Source organism: Ochotona princeps, chromosome 20, assembly GCF_030435755.1.
Source record: "Ochotona princeps isolate mOchPri1 chromosome 20, mOchPri1.hap1, whole genome shotgun sequence".
Classification (NCBI taxonomy): domain Eukaryota; kingdom Metazoa; phylum Chordata; class Mammalia; order Lagomorpha; family Ochotonidae; genus Ochotona; species Ochotona princeps.
Window position 1 is genome coordinate 3707557 of NC_080851.1, and position 25385 is coordinate 3732941.

The window sequence follows — 25385 nt, forward strand, 5'->3', positions numbered from 1 at the left end:
TGTATATCTGGCTGTAATAAAATGAATAAATCTTTTAAAAAAAGATTTATTGATTTTACTTGACAGAGTTGCCCAGAGAGACAGATATGTCATCTGCTGATCCACTGCCCACAGGCTACAATGGCCAGAGCTGGGCCAGACCAACGTCGGGAGCTTCTTCCAGGTTTCCCAAATGGGTTAAGTGGCCCAAGCACTTAGGCTGTCCTCTGCTGCTTTCCCAGGCAGGGAGCTAAATCAGAAGTGGAGCAGCCAGGACTGGAACCCCAGTTTATATGGGATGCCACGTGGCGGCCGCTCTATTATGCCCCCATGTGATTTCCTGAAAGACTACATACATTTAGGTTCGCTGTTTATGTTGTGTGTTTCCGGGGTTTCAACACAGGCATGGTGTCCCGCACACCTCATTGACATCACACAGGAGAAACCCAGAGCGCTGCTTCACTCTTCAACCTGTCTTAAGCTCAGCTCGAACCGGCGCTGATCTTTTTACTGCTTCTATCTGCTGGCTTTTCAAGAATGCCAAATACTTGGAGCTCTTTAAGTAGGCTTGTGTCTCTTAGCAACATGTATTTACGATGAGCTCATATCACTGTTGTTTGTGCTTTATTATGTAACTGCACCAGTTGATGCTTAAAAAGCATTTCCCTGCTGAGGACATCTGGGTTGAGTTCAAATCTTGGGAAGTGTGAGTAAAGCCACAATAAACATTTGCATGTAGGTTTTTTTTTTTAAAGGATTTACTTCTTTATTTTTTATTGGAAAGGCAGATTTACAGAGAGAAGGAGACACAGAGAGAAGATCTTTCGTCCGCTGATTCACTCTGCAAGTGGCCACAAAGGCTGGAGCTGAGCCAATCCAAAGCCAGGAGCCAGGAGCTTCCTCTAGGCCTCCATGTGGGTGCAGGGTCCCAAGGCTTTGGGTTGTCCTTGACTGCTTTCCCAGGCCACAAACAGGGAACTTGGTGGAAAGCGGATCAGCCAGGATACAAAACAGTGCCCATACAGTATTCCGGCACGTGCAAGGATAGTACTTTAGTCACTAGGCTACTGCGCCAGGTACTATCTTTCACTTTATTCCAAAAATTATGGGACTGATGTGATGCTTAACTGAGTAATCTTCTACCTGCAAGCACCGGGATCCCGTATGGCCACTGGTTCATGTCCCAGCTACTCCACTTCCCATCCAGCTCCCTGGTAGTGGCCTGGGAAAGCAGTAGAGAATGGCCCAAAGCCATGAGACCCTGCACCCACATGGGAGACCCAGAAGAGGCTACGGGCTCCTGGCTTTGGTTTGGCTCAGTTCTGGTTGTTGCAGCACATGGGAAGTGAAACAGCAGACGGAGGGTCGTTTACTCTGTATCTCTCCTTCTCTCAATAAATCTGCCTTTATAATAAAAATAAATACAACTCCAAATTTTAAAAATTAGTTTGCTTTTTGAATAGAGAATGCATGTAGTTGGTGTCAAATTCCAAAGCCAACCTCTCTCTGGCTTTATGTTTGCTTTCCTTGATTTTCTCTTCTGGATAGTCTCTCTTCTGTTTCTTGTGACAGTTTTAGATATTAAAAACTTGAGTTCAAAACTTTAGACTGTAGCGAGCAGATGGTGTAGTTACCTGCTCATCACAGAGTTGTTCATTCTCTGGGGCCGCACTCTTGGGGTATGTGTGTCCAGGGCCAAGCTAACAATGCCAGGATGTTAGCCACCTGCCTACTCTGCTGATCACTGCAATGGCGCTGCACAAGTCCCGGGGTGAAATTAGGGGGTCTAGGAGCAAGCGAGGCCGAGGCACTGGTGCAGTCTCCTTGGGCTGGGCCACACAGCACCAGGGACCGTGTAGCTTCAGCATGCCCTGGCTGTTGTGGCCACAGTGCCAGGATCAGGTGCTGTTGGGCCAGCTTCCCACCAGGGCACTCTTCCTCGGAGCCACCTCACTGTGTCCTTGCGTGGCTTTTTTTTGGTGGTGTGAGTGCGGAGGCTTGGAGACAGAGATCCATCTGTTGTTTCTCCCTCTTAATGCTAGTTCTATTAGATCAGGGTCCCATCCTAACTTCAGGTAACCTTAACCACCTTCCTGAAGTCCGGTCTCCATACACAGTAGGGAGCTGGATGGGGGCGGGGCTGCCAGGATTAGAACTGGGACCCATATGCGATCCCAGCGTGTATGAGGCAGGACTTTAGGTGCTGGGCTATTGCCCCAGGCCCTATACTTTTTCTTTTTCTTCTTGTATATGGGGGAGAGGGAGATACAAGAGAAGAAACCACGCCAAGCCTCCCAACTGCCTCGTTAACCGAGGGATGGGGAACCGCCACCCGATGTCATCCCAGGGTCCCCATTGTGGAGCATTTTCTGAGGGTTCTGTTCATGTGGTTTTGATATTCTGAGATCCTGCTGACATCACCACTCCATGGATGAGGAAATCCTTCCAAGGTCTATTGGCTGTCATAATCCACCTCCTAGTCTTTGTTAGCCCAGGTATTTGCTGCGAAGCTTCACTGGGGTAGTTGATCAGTTTGTTCTGCCCTCCATCCTCAGCAATCCAATGGGTGCTGTGGCTCAGCCCAGCCCCGGCCAGCCCAACAACTGCTTGGCCCTCACAAACCACAAGGGGGAGCTGCAGCTCAGTCAGAGCCACCCCCCAAAACTCCCCACTGGATTGGCCCCCTAGCTCTGGTTCCTGTGCCTACCAGCATGTGCAGTGGAATGTTCCAGTCTGCTCCACTCCACTGGGATCTCGTATACATAGGCATTGAAGCCTAACTCAACCCAACTAACTCCACCCTCCAGCACACACTCATGCCAGCGGGTGCCACTGCCTGTCCAGCCAGGCCTGCACCCAGTGCTGGGTCTCATGCTCGGCAGTTCTGCATATGTATGAGTGGTGGATGTTGTGACCCAGCCCGCCCCACGCCATATTCTTGGGTGAGTCTGCAGGTGCAGCAGCCTGGAATGACCTAACCTGTGCCCAATCCCAGTACCCATGAGTGTCCGGGGGTTTCTTGCTTATGCCTAACTGCAAGTGACTGCAACGGCTGAAGCTGTGCCTATCTGAAGCCAGGAGCCTGGAGCCTGGAGCCTTTTCCAGGTCTCCCACACAGATGCAGGGTCCCAAGCCTTTGGGTCATCCTTGACTGCTTTCCCAGGTCACTAGCATGGAGCTGGATGTGAAGCAGGGCTGCCAGGATTAGAACCAGTGCCCATATGGGATCCCAGCAAGTGCAAGATGAGGACTTTAACTACTAGGTTACCGTGCCAGGCCCTACATGTTGCATTTCTTGTAGCTCTGCCCTTGTTAGAAATTATTTGCCTGTTTGGGGTCAACATTTGGCACGGTAGTTCTGACATGGCTTGAGATGTGCCTGTCCTGTGTGTGAATGTTTGAGTTCAGGTTCTGGCTCATTGAAGACTGTGGCTTCCCTGGCAACAGCGGGGCTTAGCTTGGAGTCAGGACCATTCTTCCCGAGACGTGCATTGTGTGCTGGGCTCCTGGCTGCAGACCGGGCCAGCCCCGCTGCTCAGGGCATCTGGAGAGACCTAGAGGGTCGCTCTCTCTGCCACTCCAATAAACAAAATTTTAAAAATTACAGAAGTGGTCAGTTTCACTAAAGAATGCAGTTGGGGCTGGGCCCGGCGGCGTGGCCTAGCGGCTAAAGTCCTTGCCTTGAATGCACCGGGATCCCATATGGGCGCCGGTTCTAATCCCGGCAGCTCCACTTCCCATCCAGCTCCCTGCTTGTGACCTGGGGAAACAGTGGAGGATGGCCCAAAGCCTTGGGACCCTGCACCTGTGTGGGAGTCCTGGAGGGGGTTCCAGGTTCCCAGCTTCGGATCGGCGCAGCACCGGCCGCTGCGCTCACTTGGGGAGTGAATCATTGGACGGAAGATCTTCCTCTCTGTCTCTCCTCCTCTCTGTATATCTGACTTTGTAATGAAATAAATAAATCTTAAAAAAAAAAGAATGTAGTTGGGGGTTAAATGTAGTTGTAGGCATTTTATTAAATGTTGACACTTGAGACCAAGTCTTTTTAACACTGTGCACAGTGAAACAGAAATAGACACAAAGCACATCTACCTCCTATGAAAGTCACGTTGGTGCCTTTGATGCCAACGCCAAGTCCTCGGGTGACTCAACTGCCGCTGGAATGAGCAGAACTCATTAAGGACACAGAATCTCAGGAGGCATTGAATTTGTCACCTCAAGACAACAACTGATAATGCTTACTCCAGTTGTACAGTTCATATTTTAAAGCCAAATTTAGAATAACAATAACCCCCCATTTGGCTCAAGGAGCTTGGCAGCCCAGCAGTGAACATGTTCTGCGGTGAGTATGGGGTGGCATTAACGAGTGCCAGCCTAAGGAAATGAGTGACCGTGGAAAGAACTGTACCTCGTCGCCAGCCGCCACTTCCAGACGATGGCACAGCACCACGCATGGACAGTGCAAGACACGTTCAAAGGACAGGCCGGATGCGTGGGTGTCAATGATCGTGGCAGCAGAAGCTTGCTGATCTGGCTTTGGGACACACACTGCAAAGTAACCTTGAAGAAACCACTGCCTGCTGCATTCTGATGCTGTTTTAAAGAGGAACACCCACGTTTATTTGAAAAGACTAGATATACCTGTCATTTCCAACTATCAAATAATGTGACATGAGGTTTCTCTATGTATCTCAGTCCACAACAGATGGGAATATGTACCCTGGTAGGCACGGCTATTGCTCATGTGGTGGTCCCTGCCACCTACCTGGGAGACTCAGATTTCTGAGTTCTTGGCTTTGGCTTCATTCTGGCCCAGCCCCGGTTATTGTGGACACTTGGGGAGTTAGGCAGATGGGCATTGCTTCTGTCTGCCTCTCTGGGGTAGGGGTGGACCAGGACACGGGCAGGAGCCAGAAACTTAATGTGGGTCTTCTCTGTCTGCCAGTACTTGGGCCCTCACTTCCTGTCTCCCAGGGACACTAGCAGTGAGCTAATGGAAGGTAAAGGTGGTTCAAATGGAATTCCAGGCACTGTAGGCATTGGCTCAATCTGCTGTGCCACTACTGCCTGTCTGCACTAACTTCTATTGGTTTCAACCAACACTGCTGTCTCATGATAATATGTAGATGCTTTTATGTTACTTAAAAATCAATAAATATTTTAAATTTCTATGTGGTAAATCTTGATAAGCAGAACCCATGCAAAACAAAACTTTCCTGGTGCCTTCCATAAATGGTATCAGCACCAATGGGCACAACGGCAAAGAGGAGTTAGAAACAGTGGCCAAGGGTAGCCAGTGTGGCCCTATTACAACTCACAGGTTCTCACACACTAGTCAGATTTTCACCATATGGCCCGCTTAAGTTTATTACTATTTTTGTTGGAGTCAACACAGGCTACTAAGAGTATCACCCATTAAACACAAAGAAGTTCACTTTTCCATATGGGGCCACAGAGCAATCTTCCTGCCCTGAATATACATTGCCCCCCGCTCCGCACACACACACTGCATTTCTTGGCTCCTTCTTTGAGCTCCCTCTAGTTTCCCTCTCAGCTCAGTTAACAAGAAACCCACACAACCCGTAGGCACGCAGGTGCCCGTCTAAGAGCCTGTGGGCCTGCAGGGACACCTGCAGGCAGCGAGGCTTCCAGCACCACGTGAACAAGCGCACCCGATCATGTGACGCTGCCCTCGCATGGCTCTTCCGCCCGCCTCAAACATGGCCGCCACCCGTCCCTTGCAAGGCGGCCAGGGGTTTTTCAGCGTGTAGGAACTGTGTCGGGTCCCGCATCCGGCGCCTTTCGAAAGGGCTGTCCGGGACAGAGCGCGGCGGGGCGTTAGGGTCCGCCCGGGGGTCGCTCGAGGGCGGACCGGAAGTCCCCGGGGGAGCCGTCCGGGGGAGCGGTTGGGCGCGCGCCGGAAGTGGCGGCCTGCGGTCCGCGGGAGCCGCGGGATTCGGGTCCCTGGGCGGCGGCGGCGGCGGCGACATGGAGCCTGGGGCTGCGGAGCTGTACGATCAGGCCCTGCTGGGCATCCTGCAGCACGTGGGTAATGTGCAGGACTTCCTGCGCGTGCTGTTCGGCTTCCTCTACCGCAAGACGGACTTCTACCGCCTGCTGCGCCAGCCGTCGGACCGCATGGGCTTCCCGCCCGGCGCGGCGCAGGCCCTGGTGCTGCAGGTGAGGCGGGCGCAGGTGCGGGCCCCGGCCCGTCCGGCCGCTCCCTGCCGCCCACGGCTCGCGGGGTGGCCGGTGGTCAGCGCGGCTCCGCGGGGCGAGGCTGGGCCCCGGAGTGCCGAGTGGAGGCACAGCCGGGCGCAGCGCAGCGCTTCCCAGGTTGGGTTCATCGCGTGTAGTGCGGCGAACTGGGCGCTTCTGAACGAAGCAGTCAGCTTTCTGAGCGTCTTTGATGCTGCGGGCAAGTGGGTGTGTGAGTCACGGGACGGAGGACGGCCCGCTGGAAGACAAGGGGCGGAGAGGTGGATGTCTGGCATCAGAGCCGTTGGCTGGGACTTGAGACCCCAGGCTCCGTTCTGCCTTCCTGCTAATGGGCCCACGGGGAGGCGGCAGGTGGTGGCCTGGCCCTGGGTATCGGCAGCTTTTGGAAGGGGTGCCCTCCCGCCTTTGTCTTCTGTGCCCAGCGCTTGGGGTCCCGCCCACTTGGCTGCAGCGGCAGCTTCCTGGTGGCAGGTGGGTCTCGCTCAGGGCCGGCGGAGCCCTCCCGGTGGCAGGTGGGTCTCGCTCGGGGCCGGCAGAGCCTTCTTCCTTCCTCCCAGGTTTCCTCCATTGGCAGTGCTCAGCGCTCCCTTGAGGCTGGGTTGGGGTCTGACTGGGGGGAGAGATGGCGCACGTTACCGGTGTGACTGGGACCCATGAGAGGTGCAGCCTTGAGCACACGGCAGAGTTCTCCTTTCTTAGGAGGTGGGAGCCATCCCTGGTGCACTATGGGTGGGTTAAACGCCTGGCCCCTATGGGTTAGGAGAGGGGCACATGCTCCCACCAGTATCCCCAGTTACTTCTTGGGGGTTGAGTTTAGCATGTGTCCAGTGTGGTTGTGCCTGGCGCAGCGTGAAGCAGATCGGGGTGTCAGATGGCTCGGGCTCAGGCCCGCTCTGCCAGCTCGCATGGCGCTTTGGTCTGCCAGTGGAAAGCGGTTTCTTGCGTCGTGGACCTGGCTGGTTTTGCTGCAGTCCCATGGCGTTTGTGGCTTACGATGGTCCCGGGGGCTGATGGCTGTGTGGCTCTTGATTTTAGGTATTCAAGACCTTTGACCACATGGCCCGTCAGGATGACGAGAAGAGGAGGAAGGAGCTTGAAGAGAAAGTCAGAAGAAAGGAAGAGGAGGAGGCCAGTGGAACAGCCCCCGAAGCCAAGGAGGAGCGGGGGGCCGGCCCAGTCCCTGGGGCCGTGCAGGAAGTAGAGATTGATGCCACCCCAGAGGTGGGTGGGCCCGCAGAGGCGGAGAAAGCCCCCGCTCCAGGCCTGCAGGACACGGTGGTGCTGCCGCTGGCGCCTGGCCCGGAGGAGGTGGCCGCGGCTCCTGGAGCAGCTGCTGGTGCTACGGAATCCCCCAGGGACCCTCCAGCTCCCTCCAGGTAGGACTTGTGCTTGGCTGGTGGCTGCTGGGTGGTTCTGGTGACACCAGCTTTGTCTCTTTGAGCTCCGAAAGTGTGCAGCCCATGTGGTGGTCCTTTAGTCCTGCAGGGTGGCTTCAGTCCTTGTCTTCCTCGGTCACCTGGCCGTCAGGAGAGCACCAGTTCCCGGGCTGGACCCCCCTTGGCCTGCTGTGCAGCTTTGCCTCCGTGGCTCGGTTCCGATTCCCGGCATCTGTGCCCACAGGACTGGGGACACACACCGCGCCCTGCCTCTCCATGACAGAGCCGCTGCCTGCTCCGTGGGCTTGTGGATGTTAGATGAGCAGCAGGGCAAGCTGCTGCCGAGTGCTGGGACTTGACTGTGGCGTGAGCTTTACGCTCCCTTTCAGTAGCTGCTTCCCAGGACCTCGAGGGAGTTAACAGCCCGTGGAAAGAGGCTGGCCTTCTCTGGGCTGGCAGGCAGTGTCTGCAGAACGCTCATGGCCTGTTTCTAGAACAGTCTCTTCTGTCTTCAGTAGCACTGTCTCTTCTTTGGTATCACTGCCCCGCAGCCCCATTCCTTCTGCTCTTCCCACTCCTGGTACCCCCTGACATAGTTTGAGGGGATTTTCAATTGTGCTTTCTAGTTAAGGAAGCCAGGTGGGCCACCTTGAGTGACTTATAAACAAGTTACGTAAAGGTAGAGTTATGTAAAGCCTGAAGACCAAGCCAGGCCTGGCTTCCCAAAGGCAGTGGCTGGGCATGCAGGCCGAGGGGGGAGGACGGCCTTGCTGTGGAGCTCTGCAGGAGGAGTCTGGGAGTAGAGGGAGAGCAGGAATGGATATTTTCTTTTTTCTTTCTTTCTTTTTTAAAGATTTATTTATTCTTATTGGAAAGTCAGATTTACAGAGAAAAGGAAATACAGAAAGATCTTTTATCCACTGGTTCATTCTCCAAGTGGCTGTAATGGCCGGAGCTGAGTTGAGCTAAAGCCAGAAGCCTGGAATCTCTTCTGGATCTCCTATATGTGGGGCAAGGTCTCAAGGCTTTGGGCCGTCCTCGACTGCTTTCCCTGGCCACAAGCAGGGAGCTGATGGGAAATAGAGCAGCCGGGATTAGAACTGACACCAATATGGGATCCTGGCTCGTGCAAGGTGAGAGCTTTAGCCACTCCACTAGGCTACCACGCAGGGCCCATGAGCAGAAGAATGTTCTTGGGGCCGGTGCTATGGTATTCTAGGTTAAGCTTCCACCCACATGGGTGCCAGTTTGAGTCCTGGCTGCTCCGCTTCCGATCCAGCTCCTTGCTAATGTGCCTGAGAAAGTACCAGAAGATGGCCAGAGCACTTGGGCTCCTGCGCAGTGTGTGAGAACCGGAAGAAACGCATGGTTTCTGCCATTGGATCTGCCTGATTGTTGTCGTTGTGGCCATTGGAGGAGTCGGCCAGCAGAGAGAAAATCTTTGTCTCTCCTTTCTATATAACTGCCTTTTAAGTAAAATAAACACATATTTTTAAAAGGACACATTATAAGGGTGGATTTTTTTTTTTAAGATTTATTTATTTTTTTACAAAGTCAGATATACAGAGAGGTGCAGAGACAGAGAGGAAGATCTTCCGTCCAATGATTCACTCTCCAAGTGAGCCGCTACGGCCGGTGCTGCGCCAGTCCAAAGCCAGGAACCCGGAACCTCTTCCGGGTCTCCGACATGGGTGCAGGGTCCCAAATCTTTGGGCCATCCTCGACTGCTTTCCCAGGCCACAAGCAGGGAGCTGGATGGGAAGTGGAGCTGCCGGGATTAGAACCGGCGCCCATATGGGATCCCGGTGCATTCAAGGCGAGGACTTTAGCCGCTAGGCCACGCCGCCGGGCCCTCATTATAAGGGTTCTTAATTTGCATCTTTATTCCTTGCTTTGTTTAGAAAATAAGCCCCCCTTTTTAAAGATTTATTTATTTTTATTGGAAAGACATTATTTATTTATTTTAAAAGATTTATTTTATTTATTTTCATTGGAAAGTCAGATATACAGAGAGGAGGAGAGACAGAGAGGAAGATCTTCTGTCTGAAGATTCACTCCCCAAGTGATGGTAGTGGCCGGTGCTGCGCCGATCCGAAGCCAGGAGACCGGAGCGTCTTCTGGGTCTCCCACTGGGGTGCAGGGTCCCAAGGCTTTGGGCCGTCCTCGACTGCTTTCCCAGGCCACAAGCAGGGAGCTAGATGGAAGTGGAGCTGCCGGGATAAGAACTGTCGTTGTATGGGATCCTGGTGCGTTCAAGGCGAGGACTTTAACCACTAGGCTAACATGCTGGGCCCTGGAAAGACAAATTTAACAGAAAGTAGGGGAGAAGAAGAGAAAAATCTTCTATCCTCTGATTAACTCCCCAAATGTCCAGAGTGGCTGGAGCTGAGCCGTCTCTGGCTCTTGCGGGTGGGTGCAGGTCCCAAGGCTGTGGCCGTCCTCTGCCGCTTTTGCGGGCCACATGCGGGGAGCTGGAAAGGAAGTGTAGCAGCCGGGACTTCAACTGGCACCATATGGGATCCAGGCATAGGCGAGGATCCTTGCCACTAGGCTACCATGTGCTGGGCCCATGTTCTATAATTTTTTAAAAAAAAAAGATTTGGGGCCCGGCGGCGTGGCCTGGCGGCTAAAGTCCTCGCCTTGAAAGCCCCGGGATCCCATATGGGCGCCGGTTCTAGTCCCGGCAGCTCCACTTCCCGTCCAGCTCCCTGCTTGTGGCCTGGGAAAGCAGTCGAGGACGGCCCAGTGCATTGGGACCCTGCACCCGCGTGGGAGACCCGGAAGAGGTTCCAGGTTCCCGGCATCGGATTGGCGCGCACCGGCCGTTGCGGGTCACTTGGGGAGTGAATCATCGGACGGAAGATCTTCCTCTCTGTCTCTCCTCATCTCTGTATGTCTGGCTGTAATAAAATGAATAAATCTTAAAAAAAAAGAAATTTGTTTAGTATTTTTTATTGGGAAGGGAGAGATGGGGAATGGGGGGTGGATTTTTTTGATCTGCTGGTTCACTGCTTAAATGGACACAGTAGTCAAAGCTGAGCCAATCAGGAACTTGGAGCTTCCTCCAGGTTTCCCATGGGAGTACAGGGACCCAAGGACCTGGACCAGTCTGCTGCTTTCCCAGGCCATCAGCAGGTAACTGGAGTGGAAGTGGAGCTGCTGAGACTAAGCTGGCACCCTGTGGGATGCTGGCGGGGCAGGTAGAGGCTTACCCTGCTGTGCTGCTCTGCCTGCTCCTGGTTTCTAATTTCTAAAAAAATATGTGAGGGCCTGGCGCTGCAGCTTAGTGGCTAAAGTCCTTGCTTTGCACGCACCAGGTTCCCATGTTGGTGCCAGTTCGTGTCGCAGCTGCTCTACTTCCCTTTCAGCTCCCTGCTTGTGGCCTGGGAAAATAGTAGAGGACAGCCCAAAGCCTTGGGACCCTGCATCTGCGTGGAAGACCCAGAAGAAGTTGGCTCCTGGCTTTGGACTGGCTCAGCTTCTGGCATTGTGGCCACTTGGGGGGTGAACCAGTGGATAGAAGATATTTCTGTCTCTTCTCTAGAAATCTGACTTTCCAATGAAAATAAATAAATCTTACAAAAATTCTTTTTGAAAGGCAGATTTACAGAGACGGTGTGGGAGGGGAGAGGGAGACAGAGAACTCTTTCATGTGCTGGTTCACTCCCTCTGTGTCTGCCGTGACTGTCACTGGGCAGTGCTGAAAGCAGCAGTGGGGAGCTTGTTCTGGTCTCCCGCGTGGGTGCGGAACCTCTGCTTTCCCAGGCGCATCCGCAGGCAGGTAGATGGGAAGTGGAGTGTCTGGGACTCAGACCAGCCCGGAATTGCTGGCAGGGAGCAGCCGTGCCACTGGGCCAGCCTGTTTTTATTCAAATTTTTTTAAACTTTTTTGAATTTCTTTTATGATTTCTAAAATGTTATAAGAGAATTTTTTATTTCTGAGTATTGGACTAGAATAACCATCTTATTATATAGATGCTTTTTTTTTTTCTTTTTATTTGAAAGGTGGAGAGAGCAAGCCGGCAGTAGGTCAGGGGAGGTTGGTATAGAAGACTTCCGTCTGCTGGTTCACTCTCCCAGTGCAGCGCTTGCCGGAGCTGATGCGGCCGGAGCCTGATCGCATGCATTTGCCATGCTGTACCAGGGACCCACGCCCTGGCCACTCCTTCCCAGGGTGCTGTTCGTGGAGGCTGGATTGGAAGTGAAACAGGCCAACTGCAGCCAGGCTCTGCGTAGTGTTGTGGGTTAGTCTTAGGGTTGGTCTTGCAGGTTCTCCCCTCATGATCCATGGAGTGAGGACTTGGGTGTTCCAGGAGACCTGGGCTGCAGCTCGGCAGGCCTCATTGGGCTGGAGCTTCAGGACTACTGAGCTCCCGGTGCCTCAGTGCTGGAATGCTCTTGGCTGTTGGCTGCTGGCTTTCTGGAACCCTCACGGGGAGCTGTGCCCCAAATCTGCAGGCGTACAGGATGTGTCTGCTGGACTGAAGCGGGGGATGGAAGATCATGCTTCTCCCACTGCACTGAGCGGTTCCCGGGTGCCCAGCAGAGTCCAGGGGGTTGACCCCATTCGCTGGAGCTGGAGGGGCTGCATGTCTGCCGGTTGATGGCTTGGGGCGCTCATTCCCTAGTTGACTGTCCTGTGCTGTGTGTCGCCTGGAACCCAGGCCCACAGTGACTGATGTCTGATGCCTGCTGGTGGATGCATGTTGGTTTAGGCTCTGCCCAGTGTTGGACACACTGCTCTCCTGTCACCCCGTGTGTGGGTTGGATTGAACGAACTCAGCTGAAACACACATGGGGCGGGATGAGAAGAGGCAGGTCTTAATGATTTGCATTTGGTTTGTTTACAAGCTGGCCATCGTGCTGTGCTTAGTGCAGGAGAGTTTCCTTCCGGGAGGTCTGGGTCCAGTGCGGCCCTCTGCAGTGCAGAGGTGTCATCAGAACTTGGTTTGCAGTGTTGGGCGGTGTGGCCTGTGTCTGTCGCTGTGGTTTGGATAGCTCTGCTGCCCCGGGCCTGGCAGCCGGGGGCCGGTGTCCTGCCCTCAGATCGCTGGACTGCGGTGGCGTTTCCCATGATCGAACCCCCTGTCCATGTGCTCTCTGGTTTGTTTTTGCTGCCCCTTTGTGTGTGGTTGATCCTCCAGCAGTTGTGCCGGAAGCTTTGTCTGTGGGTTGGGAGCTGCTGCTGCTGCGATGTGGCCTGCTGTACTGTGACGCAGCATGGACTTCGGGCCACGCTGCTGAGCCTGCACACTGGGCGCTCTGCGAACTCCGCTGTCAGGCTGCAGCGGTGAAGGGCTGCGCACGGCACCCTGTCAGCCCAGTCTGAAAGTGAATGAGAAAGCCCAGAAATAAACCATTTGTGAGGTTCAGATTGTTGCCGTTGGTCATTGTTGATCTTGTGCTGTGTGTGCCAGGGTGTGTGTGTGGGAGGAGGCTGGAGTGGGAAGCTGTCCCGGTCGTGGCCCTGTGGGGAAAGGGCTGTTGCCTCCCTGATGACTGTGGCTTTGCACTAGTGGCCGCGGGTGGAGGTGTTTTTGGGCGATTAGGGATGTTTCAGTGTCCTAGTTTTGCCGTCACCCTGCTGGGACCGTTTCCTCAGCTGGTGAGTTGTGGCCGCCCGGGATCCGTTTCTAACACCTGCCCTTTGTTCACAGGTGGGCCAGGGCAGGTGTGAGAAGGCTGAGCTTGGCACGTGGAGTCCCTGCAAGGTTGTGAGAGTGGGCTTGCATGTGGTGCGAAGATGAGCTTGAGTTCTCGGTGAGGAGCGGCGTCGTCAGAGATGCTCTTCGAGTCTTCATGTGGGTTTTTTTTTTAAATGATTTACTTATTTTTATTTGAAAGGCAGATTTGCAGAGGAGAGATAGAATGATCTTCCATCGACTGCTTCACTCCCTAAATGGCCTCTGTGGCCAGAGCTGAGCTGATCTGAAGTCAGGAGCTTTTTTCGGGTCTCCTGTGTGGGTGCAGGGTCCCAGGGATCTGCTTTCTCAGATCCTTCTTCCACTGCGTTCCCACTGGATGGGAAGTGGAGCAGCTGGGACATGAACTAGCACACATATGGGATGCTGGTGCTTGCAGGATGCAGATTAACCAGTTGAGCCATTGCACTGGCCTGTAACCTCCTGTTTATGCTGTGCTTGTCAGGGTGGCCGGTGGTGTGTGCCCCTGGACAGCACCTGTGAGCGGGGGTGGGGTGGAGGGACTCGGCATGTAGCCCCTGGCTGCCAGTCTGAAGTGGGTATCACTGGGGAGAGCTGGTTGCTGCTTTGCTCCGTTCTCTGCTCCCTGCACTTCAGGATCTTGACCTGCAGGTGTCACTGTGGACAGCAGGGTGAGAATTGGATTTGCCGGGGTTGGGATGGCGGGATGATCTCTGAAAGAAAGGCTGTGCATTTGTGGGTTTCCCTTTGTAAGTTAAGGACAAAATTCTTTAGGAAAGAAGCCAAGTAAGGAAGTAGCACTGAGGTCAGTTACTACCTGGAGACAGTTATTTTTGTCCTGAGTACTGGGAGGAGGGGTGCTTGAGTGTGTGGCTGTGGGTCTGTGGAAGCCCCTCTCTGCCCTGCCCAGGCCCGCCAACCAGTGGCAGCATGAGGGGAGCGCTGCGGGGCAGGCGTGGAAGCCACCTCTGGCCCGAGCCTGGTGGAGCAGGCTTCTGAGGACGCTCTCGGGAGCTGGCCTTGGTTCCTCTGCTGGGGCCTTTGCGCCCAGCTGCTAATAGACACTCCTGGGGAAGAGAATGGTGCTGTCAGCTGTCCTAGCCACGTCCCTGCAAAGGGCTGCAGTTCCATGGCTCAGGCCCGCAGCATTGGGAACACTGCTGCCTGCCAGCCTGCGTGTGGGTGGCCAGCTGTGGTTGGAGCGGAGACCTGGCACTCCAGTGTGCAGTGGCTCGCGCTCCTGTTTGGTTTGCTCCCTGTCTTGGCCTCTTTGGGCTGCTATAATGGAATCTGCTTGGGGAGTTAAGAACAAATGCAGTGGGCCCGGCGGCGTGGCCTAGCGGCTAAAGTCCTCGCCTTGAAAGCCCCGGGATCCCCTATGGGCGCCGGTTCTAATCCCGGCAGCTCCACTTCCCATCCGGCTCCCTGCTTGTGGCCTGGGAAAGCAGTTGAGGACGGCCCAAGGACTTGGGACCCTGCACCCATGGGAGGCCTGGAGGAGGTTCCGGGTTCCTGGCTTCGGATCGGCGCAGCACCGGCCGTAGCGGCTCACTTGGGGAGTGATTCATCAGATGGGAGATCTTCCTCTCTGTCTCTCCTCCTCTCTGTATATCTGACTTTGTAATAATAAAGTGAATAAATCTTTAAAAAAAAAAAAGAACAAATGCACTTTGTTGTGGTTTGGCATGGGGGTAAGCTGCTGCTTGGGCTGCCAGGCTTCCGGGATGGGCGTGCTTGGGTGCCAGGCTTCCGGGATGGGCGTGCTTGGGTGCCAGGCTTCCGGGATGGGCGTGCTTGGGTGCCAGGCCAGCTGTGCTTCGCTCGCTAAGGAAATCCTGGACTTGGCAGGTGGTGGCCTAAGTACTGGGGTCCCTTCCACCATGTGGGAGACCTCTATTGAGTGCCAGGCTGGCTTAGCCCTGTCTTTAGTGGGCATTTGGAGGGTAGACCAGCAGATGAAGATCTCCATCTCTTTGTAAGGGTTTCTCTGCCTTTTATTTGAATAAAATAAATGAATAAATAAAAATTACAAAGTTCTGCAAGTCATTGGTGTGGGTGGTTTAAACAGTGTCTTTGGTTTAAAAACCAAAACAGTGTAGCAGATGTGTGGCACAGTGGGTTAAGCCTTTGCTGGGAATACTCTCATCCCATTTTGGAGTGCTAGTGAAGTCCTGGCCTCTCTGCTTCAGATCTGGCTTCCTGCTGATGTGTGCCTGGGAGGTTGCAGCTGACGGCTCCAGTCCTTGGGTTCTTGCCACCCATGTGGGAGACTTGGGTAGACTTCCAGGGTCCTGACATTGCTTCGGCCCAGCCCTTGTGGTTGGAGCCACAAGCTGATGGGAGCGAACCAGCAGAAGGAAGAGCCCTGTGGCTCATCTCACTGCTTCACCAGTGAAGTACAATGCGGTAGTAAGAGCGGACGCTGATGTTCTGGGCGGCGGTTCTGTGTCCGTGGGGCTCGTTGGATGTGGATGGTCCCTTCTGGGTGCCGCTATGCTGGGGAATGAAGACAAGTGGATTCTTCCGGGTCTCTTCCAAAGGTGCTAATCCCACAGGTGGGGTTCCTCTTTGGGCACCCAATCACCCCCACCTGCTTCCCAGTGTCCTCACCCTGAGGGACACAGCTGAGGCATAGCACCTGCCGTGACCATGACCCGTGCCCTCCGTGTGCCCAGGTGGTGCTGGCTGGCTGGGGCTTGCCCTACTTCCATGTCTGGCCCCCAGGCCTCTGGTTCCGTGGTTGAATTTCAGCAGATTCTTCCTTTGCTGACAGAGCAGGTTTGTTCTAGTGTGAATCCTGCACTTGACACAGGTGAGCAGTCAGGGCTGCACAGGCACATGTTCTGCCCTCAGTCCTTCCACTGGAAGGCAGGGCCAGGGTCGCCAGGGTCTGGGCGGTCCTACTTGGTGGGGGGTGGAGGTGGGGGGGCGGGGAGGTCTTGTTGCAGGCCTGGCCTGGGGGCTGGTGAGTTGCACACCTGGGACTGGCCTACATCCGGTCTCCGCGGGTCTCCCCTGGGCTGTCCATGGCTCCATGTCCTGTCAGCATTCCCAGCTTTCCAGTGACTTGGTTGTGTGCTACCACTCTTCCCTGTACTCAGTAGACTCGACGTCAGGCTGGCTTGTGCGTCCTTGCTGTGTGTGGAAATGGCCCTGGGGGAATTTTGGGCAGTGCTGGGGCTGCGGCCTGGGTCTCTTAGAGCTGTGCAGCGTCTGGCTGCCAGGCCTAGGGACCCTCTGCGTTTCCTACTGTGTGTCTGCATAGACCTCGGATCCCGGCTCTTGGTCCCCTCTGTGTATTTACAAACCCTGCCGTATTGGTTCTCTTTGTTTGCTGCTTTATTTCCCTTAGCTTATCATGAATTTTCACACTTGTTAGAACTGGTGCTTTTCTCTCAGGTTTTCCTTGACTATTCCTGAAAATTAATTATTTGTATAGAAATTCTTCAGAGGGCCAGTATTGTAGCAGAACGGATAAAGCCACTGCTGGAGACGGGGCATCCCAGGAGGTGCCAGTTGGTGTCCCGGCTGCTCCACTCCAGTGCAGCTCCCTGCTGATGCTGTGGGATGAACAGCGCAAGATGGCCAGAGTACTTGGACCCTCGCCATCTATGTGGGAGACTGGAAGAAGCTGCTGGCTCCTGGCTTTGACCTGGCTGCAGCAGTGGCCGTCGTGTCCATCTGGGAGTGAGCCAATGGTTGAAAGGGTTTTGTCTCTCTCCCTCTCTCTGTATGTAAATCTTAAAAAAAAACTGTGTGAACTATTCATTCAGAATGCAATGAATTGATAACGTTTTGATTTAAGAGCTGACGTCTTGACTTTGTTGAGTCTTTGAGAGCAGGGTGTCTTTGTTGAAGCCCTGGGTTCCTCTGTGGACCCCTAGCGTGCGTATTCACTAGATCCTCTGCGTGTGCCGATCCCGAGTTGGCTCACTGGCTTCCAGAGGTTTCTCAGTTGATTTTCTTGGATTTTCTGGGTGTGTAGACTAGTATTTATAGTGCTTTAGTAACAACTATATTTAGTCATAAATTACATGTGTTTTTCACATTTTGGGTTTTAATGTAACTATTTTTCCTCCTCCTCAAAATGTGTTTCTCAGTAGCTGGAGGCCGAGCTGGGAGCCCCCAGAGCCTGGGAGGGCAGCTGCTGTGGGTAGTGTGTCAGTGTGCTGGTGCCCTGGTGTGAAGACGGGGGAGATGGCCGAGGTGGGGCAGAGAGGAAAAAGGGCTGGAGGCCGAGCCTGCCTGTTGCCACCCGAGGCTTGGGCTGGGCAGGGAGCGGGGCCGGAGAACGAAGCACGGTCAGGTCAGGGCCCCCACTCGCCTTGGCTCACAGGATCTTGGGGGCTTGTCCCTCAGCCCTGACCAGCACCCCGAGTCCTGGCTGGGCTTTTGGCAGTCTGTCAAACCTTCCCATTGGGCGTCCTGTCGTCAAGCCGTCCCCGCTCTGTGGTGGCCTCCGCGTGTCCGTGGGCAGGTGTCCTCAGGCCTCTGCTGGGAATGGTGGCCACAGACACTGCCAGCCCCCAGGCGCTAGGCCCTGCCTGCCTGTCCTTTTGTCCTCTGTATCCTCCTCAGTCTGCAAATGAGGAGGAGACAAGTCGGCTGACAGGTGGGCAGGACTGGACCTGGCTCAGGGCACTGACCTTGGGTTGACTCTTGCCACAGACCCCTTGCTGGGCACTGTCTGTCTTCCCGTGTTGGATAGGCCTGACACGTACTGAGTAGGGCTCCGTAAACACTGGGATGGAGAGAAGCTGTTCAAGGATTATTGCATGGCTGGTTAACAGCAGCCTGCAGTGGCCACATCCCATATGGGTGCTGGTTCAAGTCCTGGCTGTTTCACTTTGGATCCACTTCCCTGTCAATGCCTCTGGGAAGCAGTGGAGGGTAGCCGAGTCCGCGGGCCCTGCACCGCTTGGAAACAGAAGCTCCTGATCCTGGCCTTGGCTGGCCCAGTCCTTGCCGTTGTGGCATGAACAGCAGATGGAAGATCTATTTCTCTCTCTCTCTCTCTCTGTAACATTGCCTTTCAAGTAAGTTAAAAAAATTTTTTTTAGGGCAGTTTTGTTTGAAATGATTCATCTGATTTTCACAGAGCATGAACGTTGTCACTCAGTAGTTGAGCTCTCACCTTCATTTGAATTCTGGACTTCCCTGTCTTCCTCTCAGGGTATCAGGAATGGTACTTTGTTTTTATTATTTTTTAAGATTTATTTATTTTTATTAGAAAGGTGGATTTTTTTTTTTAAGATTTATTTTTTTTTATTGCGAAGTCAGATATACAGAGAGGAGGAGAGACAGAGAAAGATCTTCTGTCCGATGATTCACTCCCCAAGTGACCACAACGGCCGGTGCTGTGCTGATCCGAAGCCGGGAACCAGGAACCTCTTCTAGGTCTCCCACGTGGGTGCAGGGTCCCAATGCATTGGGCCGTCCTCGACTTCTTTCCCAGGCCACAAGCAGGGATCTGGATGGGAAGTGGAGCTGCCGGGATTAGAACCAGCGCCCATATGGGATCCCGGGGCGTTCAAGGCGAGGACTTTAGCCTCTAGGCCATGCCGCCGGGCCCAGCACTTTACTTTTTAAACTCTTACTATTTAATTTGAAAGAAAGGGAGAGACAGAAATCTTTCTTCTACGATTTTACTCTTCAAATGACCACAATGGCCAGAGCTGGGCAGGTCTGAAGCCAGGAGCCAGGAATTTCTTCCTGGTCCTCCGTGTAGGTACAGAAACCCAAGCACCTGGGCCATCTTCTACTGCTTGCCCAGGTGCATTGGAAATGGAGCAGCCGGTACACGAACTGGTGCCCATTGGGTGCTGGTGTTGCAGGTGGCAGCTTTACCTGTTAGACCACAGTGCCAACTTCTAAAGATGTTTTAATCTTTCTAACTCTCCTGTGAGACTACTCATCTTTTTTTTTTTTTTTTTTAAAGATTTGTTTATTTTTGTTGGAAAGGCAGACTTAAGGGAAAAGGAGAGACAGATCTTTCACTCCCGCAGTGGTCAATGGCTGAGCTGATATGAAGCCAGGATCCAGGAGCCTCTGCCGGGTCTTCCAAATGGGTGCAGGGTCCCAAGGGTTTAGGCTATTCTCGGCTGCCTTCCCAGGCCACAGCAGGGAGCTGGATGGAAAGTGGAGCTGTCGGAATTAGAACTGGTACTCATATGGGATCCTGGCACATGCAAGGTGAGGATATTAGACACTAAGCTATTGCGCTGGGCCCAAGACTATCTTAAAACACAACAGTACATTTGTACAAAAATACTTCTTTAAAAAAACAAAACAAAACTACTTTCATTTGATTTGAAAGGCAGAGAGACAGAAAGTAGATAGAGCCAGCTCTTCTGATCATTCCAGTGCCCTACACAGCCAGAGCTGGGCCAGACCACAGCCAGCAGCCTAGAATGTCAGCTGGGTCTCTCATGTGTGGCTGGGACCCACGTGCTGAAGCCAGCACCTGCTGCCTCCCGGATGCATGTTGGTGGACAGCTGGGACTTGGGCATGCAGGCATTCTGGGCTGCAGCTTAACCGCTGTGCCCAACAGCTGACCCCAAATTTCTTCTTTGTATATCCTTATTTTATGTGATTTTTTTGAGTTAAGTTTTAGGTTTATTTTTGTGGTTGTTGCTTTTCAAAGAGTTCTGTTAAAAATAGACACAAAGGGCCCGGCGGCGTGGCCTAGTGGCTAAAGTCCTCGCCTTGAACGCCCCAGGATCCCATATGGGCGCCAGTTCTAATCCCGGCAGCTCCACTTCCCATCCAGCTCCCTGCTTGTGGCCTGGGAAAGCAGTTGAGGATGACCCAAAGCTTTGGGACCCTGCACCCGCGTGGGAGACCCGGAAGAGGTTCGAGGTTCCTGGTTCCCGGCTTCGGATCAGCGCAGCACTGGCCAATGCGGGTCACTTGGGGAGTGAATCATTGGACAGAAGATCTTGCTCTCTGTCTCTCCTGCTCTCTGTATATCTGACTTTGTAATGAAAATAAATGAATAAAAAAAAAAAATAGACACAAAGGCTGAAGACTCTACATTCTTCCAGGTGCTGGCATCCCATATGGATGCTGGTTCATGTGCTGGGAAAGCAGCAGAGGATGGTTCAAGTCTTTGGAATCCTGTACCCATGTGGAAGACCTGGAAGAAGCTTCTGGCTCCTGACTTCAGATTGACTCAACTCTGACTGTTGTGGCCATTTGGGGAGTGAACTAGCAGATGAAAGATCTTTCTGTCTCTCCTTTTCTCTTAGGTCTGCCTTCCCAATAAAAAGCCAAATAAATCTTAAAGCCCTAGGGTACAAATAGGTCGGCAGCATCACTGTCCCACCTCCATGTTCTGTCCCGCTGTGAGGTCACTGTGGGTGGTGGTCACATGCGAGGAGCTGTCCTCTCCTGCAGCAGCCCCTTCTGGGCATCCCCTGAGGCTGCCTGGGGCACCTCCTGGGCAGGGGTTACCCTTCCTCGAATACGGGCCTGCTTGACAGCAGGTAACACACCAGGACTGGTCCTCTATCCCAGCAGTCACCTTTCAGAGATGGGGCCCTTTGGTCAGACTTCATAAGTAGCTTGTTTGAATCTGTGACACTTCTGCTCGGTCTTCCTGGCTCTGTGGTTCTACTGTCATCTTGGGAGACCACCAGCACGCACGTAGTCTGTCCCTGCCCTTATGTGACTCGCAGGCTGTAGGAGGTATAGTCTTAGAAATGAGCAGACACAATGCTTGTTTGGGGGCCTTGAGGCACGTGGCATACAGGTACTGGGCTCCCCCTGACCCCCTGAGTTGTGCAGTTTGAGTCAGGAAAGGGGAAAGGAAGAATTCCCTTTGGGCACCCACTGGAGAGGTTTTTGTGTGGGCGCATTGCTGTCCCTGAGTTAAATGAGCAGTTCTGATTCGGTTTACTGCAGAAGGCGCAGCCTCACGCTGAGCAGTGGGTGTTTGTACGCTGTGTGTTGGAGGGACACCACCCCCACAGTGTGTCTGTTCCATTCTTCAGTGGGTAGTTGGGCAGCCCTGGTTGCTCTCTGGGCTACAAGAGTGGTTGGTGGTCTTCACAGGCCCCAACATGAGTGGACATCGCGCAGCAGGTCTGCAGAGGGCTCCCCCATCTTGGCCTCTGTGTGGGTCCTCATGGCTCCGACCCGCATCTTCTCCTGGGAGGCTGGCACTGGGGCACAGACCCTGGTGGGCCATGTCGCCGCCACAGGGCTGTGAGACCTGTGCCTCCAGCGCGTCTGTTGCTTGGCCGGGTTGCCCAGCACTGCCTGTCCACTGCTGCCAGAGTTGCCAGTAATTGGGTAGCTAGGACTAGCTATGACCTAAAAGCACTGAAGCATTAGCTGGACGTCCCCAGTGCAAAGCTGAATACAGCAGGATAAATGTCGTTTGGAAGCTCCTTTTCTCTGAGAACAAACTTCTAGCTCCTCTGTTTCCGCTTTTCCCTCAAGGCTTCCAGGCTGAGCTGAAGAGCATGCACAGCCCAGGCCAAGAGGAGCCGATGGGCCTGGGACCTGCTGCCCCTCCTGATGCTTCCCAGCCCCTGCCCACCTTACTTGTTCTGAAAGAAGACAAGCAGAGCTACATCTGCCCCAGGAAAAGGAGCCCTCAGGCCTCCCAGCAGTAAAAGCAGTCAAGCCTGGGGTGTGGGGTGTGTTGGCACGCCTTCTGGAGGGGCACCTAGCAGGGTTGTCTGGGATGTGGGGCTTCAGCTGCCTGCTTTAGCTGTTTCCCTCCTCCTTGTGACCTACAAGGCTGCTTCCTGCTCCCTGGAGCTTCAGCTGACCCCAGTGCAGCCACCACGGGCTTTGCCAAGGTCCCTTGGATGGTGCTGCTGCGGCTTTTGTATGGTTCACACTCTGGCCCGTCTCCTGCCCCTGGGGGATCTTTGCTGTACCACAAGCATGTCCAGCAAGTGCAGTGGTACTTCAGGTCTGGTCACCTACCCGCAGTGCCCCTGCTGCCAGAGTCCTGTGTGGGGCTCTGGTGAGTGAAACACAAGTGAGCTTGTTTAGGTCTTGCCCTGGTATTATTATTATTATTACCACCTTTTAAAAATTTTATTTTTAAAAAAGATTTATTTATTTTTATTGGGAAGTCAGATTTACAGAGAGGAGGAGAGGCAGGGAGAGAGATCTTTGATCCGCTGGTTTGCTCCCCAAGTGGCTGCAACAATTGGAGCTGAATCCGTAGCCAGGAGCCAGGAGCCTCTTCCGGGTATTCCACGCAGGTACAGGGTCCCAAGGTTTTGGGCCGTCCTTTTCTGCTTTCCTAGGCCACAAGTGGGGAGTTGGATGGGAAGTGGAGTAGCCGGGATACAAACCAGCGCCCGTATGGCATCCTGTGTTTGCAAGGTGAGAATTTAGTCACTGAACCATTGCATCGGGCCCTTAAGGACCAGTTGTGTGTGTTCGTCTCAGAATATTCAGTGTCTTTTGTCTGTGTTTCTTCTTGGGTTTCGTAACTTTATTTTTTTTCTCTCCCTGATGTGTTTGCAAGCCCGCGACAATCACTTTTCCTGGTTCACAGTCCACATTTTTGCGTACCATGGCAGGGCTGCGGCCAGTGTTAGGCACAGGGACTGTGGTCCAGTGCTCCCACTTGGTGGCAGGAACCCTCAGCACTCCTTCCCAGCAGGATCCAACCCAGCAGGAGCCCAAGGCAGGGCCTCCAGGGAGGGATGCTGGGCATCTTAAGCACTGGGCTGCGCCCTACTTGTTCGTGCCAGTTCTAGGGTATGATGCACGGAGGAGAACAGAACTCTATCTGTAACCCATGTTATAAACCCATTTCCCCCTACTTTATTTTTTGTCTTGAGAAATGACAGGTTTTCGTGTGTGTATATATGTAACATGAGTTTTTTTTAAAATAAAATGTAAAAATGTTCATATTATAAACTTTTCCAGCCTTTTTTTTTTTTTTTTTTTTGGCCTCTGAATTTTAAGTCAGAGTTAGAAGGTGTACTTTATACGAAGGTTTTCTCCCAGTTTCCCTGGAGTACTTGTATTTTTTCCTGCAATTCTGTGAAATGACCTTTTTGAGCCTTCTGTGTTCGTATTTGTGTCTGGTTCATTTGGAGTTTACTCTCCTTGGAAGGCATGGTTCTGATTTTGCCGTTAATGAATGCTCCATGTCCCGGCAGCATTCAGTATAATTCATGAGGACTCTGCTTTGAAGAAGGCTCTTCCTGTTGCCTGGGACTTGAGCTTCCTGAGTTCAAGGCGGGCAGCTTCAGGTGTGCCTCTGAGAGGGCTGGAGCTGCCTGGCTGCTTTGGGTCCTGCAGGATGCCACCTGGAAGCCAAGACGAGGGCGGGGGAGTCCTTGCTGCAGAGCTCCCTGGGTCCCTTCTCCTCGGGTGCTCCTCCCTGCAGGGCCACTGGAAATGGGCCAGCAGCTGGGTATTGGCAGGAACGTGAGGTACAGGTCTCTTCGTGGTGGTGGTCGTGTTCCCCAGGCTTATGTCTTAGTTTCTGATCGGGGAAGTGAGGTTTGAAGTGGATGGTGAGTCCCAAAGGTCCAACATTGTGACAGTGAGCAGAAGTGATGCCTGTAGCCCTCGGAAAGCAAGGGGGTGTTGTGCTGGTAGAAAGGTGACTAGATCTGAAGAGCGGCCAGTGCCAGATGTCTTTACAGAGCAGTTGTAATCCTGGAAGATACATGATGTACTAAAACTTTATTGTTGTTATTATTTTAATCTAAAATGGAGTTGGGCTGCAGGCAGAGGTGCAGTGGAAACGTGCTTCCCCCTCTGGCATCTGTCGGGACGTGTGGAGGAGGCTGGGATGGTGGGTGGCTGGGATGGCCTCGGGTGTGCTCTGTGCCTCAGTGGGCTGCCCTATGCTTTATGCTTGCTCAGCCTGTGAGAAATGCAACAACTGTATTGTATTCTTTCTCTCAATTCTCTCTTTGGTCTCTCTCATCTCCAAGCTGTGGAAGCGTCTGCCTTTCCTGAGGGAGCCCACGGTGTTCAGGACCGTCTGCCTGCACAGCTGAATGAGCTCAGTCCTGATTGGTTTGCTGTTGGGCTGTGCACCTGGACGCTGTCCCATCACCACCTGTCCATCTCAACATTGGACAGCTGCCTCGTGGCCCTGGGTCAGAACCTGGCTCCCAGACTTCCCTTTCTGTGCACCTCTACCCCCGGTGTCCATTGTGGCACAGGTGTGTGGCCATGCTATATGTCACCCTTGTGCTCGGGCGCCCAGGCCCTGGGACGGTGGAGGTGTGATAATGAGTTATTCTCCCAGGCCGGGGAGAATTCCCTTGGGGAGTGCAGTGTCTGTATCAGGACCTCCTCGAGAGTCTGGTGGTGATGGGAATGTGACGTAATCCTGACAGTCCTAAAGATGCTGATGGCTCTTCGACGTCAGGGATCTGAAATCCCCAGTGCAACCTTCGCAGTGCGGCGGTAGGCCGAGGTGGGTTCCTTCGGGTGGTGTTCGGGGATGTTTATGGGTCCCAGGAAGCGAGACTGGTGTTTTCGTCTGGGTCCATCACTTGGGCACTTCCCTTTTTCCTTGTTCAGGGGTAGTGTGGGGAGCATCTCCATGATACCAGTGATGACCAGTACCATCTACTGATTTGGTTTCTAACATTACTGAATTAGAACTAATGGTGAATTTTAAAATTTTTGAAAATTTGTTTGAATAAGACAGAGAGCTTCCATTCATTGATTCACTCCCAACGTGGCTGCAACAGCTGGGTCTGAGCCAGGCCAAATGCCTGGATGCAGAGGAGGAGCCTGGACCCAGCCTCTCTGACGTGGGGCCGGGGGGGGGGGTGGCGTCCTGACTGCTGTACTGATTGCTGGCCTAGGGATGGGTTCTCCTGGTGGTCTTAGCTTTGGGGGGCAGTTCTGGTGTGTGCTGGTGGTCTCTCGCTTCTCTGACCCTGCTGATGAGTATATTTTAAATTGTAGTTGCAGTTTAATTTGTGTCTCATTGGTCAATAAGAAAGGATTTCTGCAGGGCTTTCCTTTGGTATTGCCCTTGCTAAGGCAGGTATGAGTTTGAGTGTTGCCCATGGGCTTAGGGTGTTACGGTAAACCCCGCACTGTTCACCCTTTCAGTTGTGGTCTGGCTCACGTGTGGTGGTTTTATCCACATACATTAGATTCTAGAACTTCTCTCTCCCATTGTAGGCTAAACATCCTGTT

General features: G+C 53.4%; 1 protein-coding gene across 3 annotated transcripts in view; it reads left to right on the forward strand.

Annotated features, from left to right (window-relative positions):
- Positions 1-5684: 5684 nt before the first annotated feature.
- The window catches only part of NUDCD3 (NudC domain containing 3), a 59892-nt gene continuing 40191 nt past the window's right edge, over positions 5685-25385 (forward strand). Inside the window, exons 1-2 of one of the 3 annotated variants that reach the window (XM_058677978.1) lie at positions 5685-6159; positions 7234-7574. In XM_058677978.1, the coding sequence (XP_058533961.1) occupies positions 5968-6159; positions 7234-7574 (533 nt within the window). In that variant the 5' untranslated portion in view covers positions 5685-5967. Of the gene's footprint in view, positions 6160-6307; positions 6459-7233; positions 7575-25385 lie in introns of those variants that run through there. The other 2 variants (XM_004582248.2, XM_058677979.1) reach the window with 2 other exon arrangements.